The 5,996-nt window shown below is 73.6% G+C and overlaps 1 protein-coding gene across 1 annotated transcript in view; it reads right to left on the bottom strand.

The window, feature by feature from the left end:
- Positions 1–1,288: 1,288 nt before the first annotated feature.
- Positions 1,289–5,996, bottom strand: part of LOC120500114 (cadherin-related family member 5-like) — a 7,926-nt gene continuing 3,218 nt past the window's right edge. Inside the window, exons 6-15 of the mRNA XM_039704567.1 lie at positions 5,832–5,942; positions 5,043–5,213; positions 4,864–4,954; positions 4,068–4,174; positions 3,737–3,937; positions 3,209–3,343; positions 2,892–2,970; positions 2,080–2,226; positions 1,788–1,808; positions 1,289–1,446 (exon numbers count right to left, since the gene is read on the bottom strand). Coding sequence (XP_039560501.1) covers positions 1,289–1,446; positions 1,788–1,808; positions 2,080–2,226; positions 2,892–2,970; positions 3,209–3,343; positions 3,737–3,937; positions 4,068–4,174; positions 4,864–4,954; positions 5,043–5,213; positions 5,832–5,942 — 1,221 coding nt within the window. The remainder of the gene's footprint in view (positions 1,447–1,787; positions 1,809–2,079; positions 2,227–2,891; positions 2,971–3,208; positions 3,344–3,736; positions 3,938–4,067; positions 4,175–4,863; positions 4,955–5,042; positions 5,214–5,831; positions 5,943–5,996) is intronic.

Genomic DNA, 5,996 nt, shown 5'->3' with positions numbered 1-5,996 from the left:
GGGCCGGGGGGGGGGGGGGGTCACACAAGGGGGGTGCCCCCCGTGCCCCCCTCCGCCCCCACCGGCGGGGGTCGCGCTCCCGGCCCCTCCGAGCGGCGCGGGGGGACACGCGTGGGAGCGGCACGCGCGGGGGTCGCGGGGGGCGCGGGGGTCGCGGCCTGTGTGCCCCCCCCGCCCCCCCGGGCCATTTGCAGCCGCGGCAGCTGCCGGGGATTAACGCGGCCGGGATTAGGGGGGATTTGGGAGGGGGGCGAGGGTCGGGGGAGGGGCAGCGGGGGGGCGGGGCTGCTCCGCCCAGCGCCCCCAGTATAGACCAGTATGACCCAGCTGTCCGAGCGCGTCCCAGGACAGCGCGCAGTGCTCCCAGTACATCCCAGTAGCCCCAGTGCTCCCAGGGCACCCAGCTCTCCCAGCACGCCCAGGATGTCCCAGGATGTCCCAGGATGTCCCAGTGCACACCAGTTCGCCCGCTGCCAGTGCTCCCAGTGCCGCCCCGTGTGCCCAGCGCTCCCAGTACACACCAGCCGCACTCTCCCGGTGCCCCCGCGCCCCGTGGCGGTGTCGCCGCGCGGTGCCACCGCCGGAGGTGACCCGCCGGTGCCGGTGACCCCGGGGATTAGCGACAAACGCCCGCTCAAGCCTCTTAGCGGGGGCCGCCCACGGCCGCGGGGTCACGCGCGGGGGAAGGGCACCCAGGGGACCCCCAGGGCCCCCCTCGGGACCCCCGCGCACCCCAGGGCCCCCCGCGGCACCCCGGCCCCCCTCGGGACCCCCGGCACGGGGACCCCGCGGCACCCTCGTGGCACCCGGGGGCGCCCAGGGGACACCCCGCAACCCCCCGGCCCCCTCCCCACGCGGGACAGGGGGACGCCCGCCCCCCCCATGGGGCCGCGCCGCTTAAGGGACGCGGCGCCTTTAAGGGGCGTGGTCAGGGAGACACCGCCCCCAGGGGCGGGGCCACGGCAACGCGGGAAACGCCCAAATGGGAGCGGGGATGGGGGGGGCGTGACAGCCCCCCAGGATGTCCCAGTGACACGCAGTGACACCCCCAGTGAGCCCCAGTGACACCCAGTGTGAACCAGTGACCCCCAGTGACAGACCCTCTGCATCCCAGCGACCCCCAGTGTCCTCCCAGTGTCCCCCCAGTGTCAGACCCTCTGCATCCCCTCTGGACCCCCAGTGTCCTCCCAGTGTCCCCCAGTGCCCCCCCAGTGTCCCCCCAGTGCCCCCCCAGTGTCCCCAGTGCCACCAGTGCGTTTCCAGGCGTTTATTGCGCCCCCGGCCCCCCTCAGCACTCGATGGAGTCCTCGAGCAGCTGCAGCAGCGGGGGGGCCCCTCGGGGGTCGCCCCCCGGCGCCTCCTCCAGGCTCTCCTCGCTCAGCTCCTCCAGCGCCGGCAGCGGTAGTAGAGCCGGGGGGGGCTCGGGGGGGACTTGCCGGCCTGCACCTGCGGGGGGACAGGGGGTCAGGGGGGCAGGGACCCCCCCACGGGACCCCCTCCCGCGCGGGGACCCTCCTTGGGACCCCCCAGCATCCCATGGGGTCCCCCCTGCGCGAGGAACCCCCCACGGGGACCCCCAAGCCCTGCCCAGACCGGGGACCCCCCCGCGTGGGACCCCCCCGGCACAGGGAGCTCCCCAGCACAGGGACCCCCACCCCCCACGGGACCCCTCCTGCTGGGACCCCCGGGCACAGGGGACCCCGCATCCCCCTTTTGGGGGGGCTCAGAGCAGGGTGACCCTCCCCCCCCAGCATTTTTGGGGGTCCCCGCCGTCCCCCCCCACTCACCGGCTGGAACCACCTCAGGCTCTGTGGGGGGGAACGGGGGGGTCAGCTGGGAAACTGAGGCACGGGGGGGCTCCCTCCTTCCCGCAGCCCCCCGAGCCGGGCACCCCTTGCAGCCCCCAGACCTGGGAGCCGCCTTCCCACGGCCCCCCCAAACCAGCAGAGCCCCCAGCCCACAGCCCCCCCGGAGCCAGGAGACCCCCTTCCTTCCCAGCCCCCCAAAACGGGGACCCCCTTTCCCCCACCGGAGGGTCCCCGGCCCCGCAGCGCCCCCCTGGACCCGGGGACCCCCCACCCCGGATGGGGGTGCGGGAGGTGTGGGGAGGGCTGGGGGTCTGCAGCGGTTTGGGGGTGCGGGGAGCTTTGAAGGTTCGGGGGGGGATTGAGACCGCCCCCGCCGGCAGCCCCCGCCCGGCCGCCGGCTCCGAGGGGTCCCGCGGCGCTGCGCCACAGAGGGGACGCGTCAGGGCCGGGACAATCCCCGGGGGGCTCCGGGGGTCCCGGGTGGGCACGGCACAGCCCGGGGGGAGGGAGTAACCCATCCCGGGGGGGACCCCTCACGGTACGGGGGCGGCCTGGGGACGCTGTGGGGGGCTCGGGGAAAATCCATCCCTGGGGGGACAGAGCTGGGGGGCTCTCTTCACTGGGCAGGGGTCTGGGGACACCCCATCACCGGGGGACACGGGCAGGGGGCCCCTTTTCACGGGGCAGGGGGGTCTGGGGACACCCCATCACCGGGGGACACGGGCAGGGGGCCCCTTTTCACTGGGCACGGGTCTGGGGACACCCCACCACGGAGGGACAAGGGCAGGGGTCTGGGGACACCACATCACGGGGGAACACAGTGCTGGGGGGCTCTCTTCACTGGGCAGGGGTCTGGGGGACACCCCTTCACCGGGGGCAGGGGGTCCCTGGGGGGTGCCCAGTGCCGTGGGGCAGGGGGGTCCCTGTAAAGGGTCCCTGGGGGGGTGACCCGGTGCTGTGGGGATGGGGACGGTCACAGAGGGGTCCCTGGGGATGGAGACGGTCACAGAGGGGTCCCTGGGGATGGGGACAGTCTCAGACGCATCCCTGGGGGGTTTCTGGGGGTTGCTCCCCCCTCCGTACCCGCCTGTCCCGGCCACAGCACCTCCAGCTCCACCGTCGTGTTGGAGGTCTCCCCTGACTCCTCGTCCCGCGCCAGCACCTGAGGGCAAGCAGCACGGGGGGGACAGGGGGACATGGTGGTGACAGGGGGAACGCAGGGACGTGGCTGTGCCACCCGGGGGACGCACACCGAGGTGCCCCCAAGCCTCAGTGTCCCCCTGTCCCACCCCGTGTCCCCTTTCTGGTGCCACCCAGCCCCTGGTGTCCCTCTGGTACCCACAACCTGCAGGCCCCACCCCTCAATCGCCCCCCGTGCCCCCTGCCCCCGGCCCCCTCACCTGCAGGCGGTAGCTCTGTCCGGGCCGCAGCTGGTCCGCCTGGGCCACCAGGAGCCCGTTGGGCATCACCTGGAACAGCTGCTGGCTCTGGTTGGCGCCGGGGCTCAGGGTGTAGCGCACCTGGGGGTTCACCCCCTGCGGGGGGGGTCAGCTCCTGCCCGCACCCCCTCCCCAGAACCTGATCACTGCCCACTCCTCTGCCTGTGATCCCCACCTGCCATCCCTGTGATCCCACCTGTGATCCCCACCTTCATCCTCACTACCTCCCTGCCTTCATCCCCCCACATCCCGCCTTCATCCTCACTGCCTCCCTGCTTTCATCCGTACCTGCATCTCCACCTGCATCCCACCTTCATCCCCCCTACATCCCACCTTCATCCTCACTGTCTCCCACCTTCATCCCCACCTGCATCCCACCTTCATCCTCCCTGCACCGTCCCTTCACCCTCGCTGCCTCGCTGCCTCCGTGCCCACCTGCAGCCCTCCCCGGCCCCTGCTGCCCTTCCTGCCCCGCTGCCCTGCGCGCACCTCGGGGAAGTCGGGGTCGTGTGCGCGCAGGGCGAGCGCCTCTCCGCCGAAGGTGAGCAGCAGCGCGGCGCGGCGCGGCGCGGCGGCCACGAAGGCGCGGTAGCGGGCGCGGGGGAAGCGCGGCGGGTGCCGGTTCGGGGCCAGGACCCGCACCAGGGCCCGCGCCACCGCGTACTTGGAGGGGTCGTTCACCTGCGAGGCCTGGGGGGACACGGGGGGACACACGGCTGTCACCCACTGCCCCCAGCTTCCCGCACCCATGGGCGCTTCCCGGAGCACCCCGGGCAGCTCCCAGCACCCCCGGGACCCCCGTGTCCCCCTCCTCGCCCACCATGACGCTGAGGCAGATCTCGGGGGTCTGGCGGCTGCTCTCCACCGCCCGCAGCAGCGTGATGGCCCCGGTCACGTTGTCGATGTGGAACCTGCTGCTCTCCTGACCTGGGGGGGCACAGCCGTGGGCACCCCGAGACCCCTCCGCCCCCCGGACCCCCCAGCTGCCTCCTGCCCCGGGGCACTGTGGGAAACTCCCCTGGGGCAGCCCCGAGGGAGGTCCCTGGTGTCCCCCCCATCCATTCCTGGACCTTCCTGGCGGGGAGAATCCCCTTATTTTGAAGGTGGGGGACACGCACAGGGAGGGCGTTATTAACCCTTTGAAGCCCAGTATGGAGGAGGTTTAACCCCTCTGGTGCTGCAGCACCCTTGGGTGCACCAGGGGCTCACCCCACCCCGCACCCCCCGCGCCGGGGGGGGGGGATTAGGGCCCCCCCAGCTCAATCCCTTTATTCAATTTGCCCCAGTGGATCTGGCAATTGGATTGTGCTGACTTGGATCCCCCCAGCACAGGAACCCCTGGAGGGGACGCCCCCTCCCCACAGACCCCCACCATCGGCAGTGCCAGGGACTGGGGGGCGCAGGGTGGCCCTGGACCCACCCCAGGCACCATGGCCCCTCTGTCCCCCATGTCCCCGCCCACCACACCCCCGTCCCCGTGTCCCACCTGCGCCCCTGCTGTGGTGTCCCTGTCCCCGTGTTCCTGCCCACGCGTCTGTGCCTGCCTGTGTCCCCGTGTCCCCACCTGTGAGCGTGTGTCACTGCCTGCATGTCCCTGACCCCCGTGTCCCCCCTACCTGCCAGCAGGGAGTAGGTGATGGCCGCCCGCAGCCCCCTGTCCCCGTCCTCGGCATAGACGGCGCCGGGGCTGAAGCTCAGGGGACCGCCCTGGGGACAAGGAGGGGACACGGAGGTGTCCGGCCGAGCCCTGCGGAGCCCCCCGCCCCCGCGGTGTCCGCAGGGTGCCGTGCCCCACCTGGAGCTGGCCCTCGGTGACGTTGGCGGTGTAGACGGGGCTGGTGCAGACCGGGGGGCTGTGGGGGGCGCGGGGGGTGCAGGGCAGGAACTGGGGGTACTGGTCATCCCCGTCCAGCACATTGACCCGCACCCGCGCCGAGGCGTTGAACCGCTCCCGGGTGTTCATCTCCTGGGGAACAGCGGGGCACGGGCCGCCCCAAAACCGGCTGGGGGGGCACACAGCGGCACGGGGACCCCCAGGGCACGGGGACCCCCGGGGGCCCAGGGAGCCCGCGGGGAACAGGGACCCCAGTGCGAGGTGACCCCACGGGCACAGGGACCTCCATGGGACACGGACCCCCATGAGACAGGGACCCCCGTGTAAAGGGGGTCTCGAGGGACAGGGACCCCATGGCACAGGACCCCAGAGGCACGAGGACCCCCACGGCACGGGGACACCCCAAGGACCCCCACGGGACAGGCACCCCCGTGTGGGGGGGCGGGCTGGGGGGGACCCCACCTGTGCAACCCACCCGCGGCGTGCCCGTGCGGGGGGCGCGACCCCGAGGAGGGGCGGGGGGCACGGGCCGGGGCTGGGGTCCTCCCCGGGCCCCCGTTCATGAGAGTGGGCAGGGGTCCCACAGGCGGGGGTCCCGTATCAGGGTCCCGCACCGGGGTCCCTCAAGTGGGGGGCTCACAGAGGGGGGGTCCCATGTCCGAGCGCCTCGGGAGAGGGTCCCACGGCCATGGGGGGAGACGGGAGGCGCGGGGGGCCCGCAGCAGGGTCGGGGGCGGGCGGGGGTCTCACCACGGCGGTCACGACCACCTCGAGGTGCCGCCGGCTCTCGAAGTCGAGGGCCCGCGCCAGCACCACGCGGCCGCTGTTCGGGAGGTCGATGCGGAAGAAGCGCGCGTCGGGCTGGGGGGGGTCGGTCAGGCCGGCAGATGGCCCCGGCCCCCCCGCCGCCCCCCG

This window comes from Passer montanus, unplaced genomic scaffold (genome assembly GCF_014805655.1).
Source record: "Passer montanus isolate IOZ18808 unplaced genomic scaffold, ASM1480565v1 scaffold177, whole genome shotgun sequence".
Classification (NCBI taxonomy): domain Eukaryota; kingdom Metazoa; phylum Chordata; class Aves; order Passeriformes; family Passeridae; genus Passer; species Passer montanus.
The sequence above is the reverse complement of the archived record's forward strand: the minus strand, read 5'-3'. Positions and strand labels throughout refer to the sequence as shown.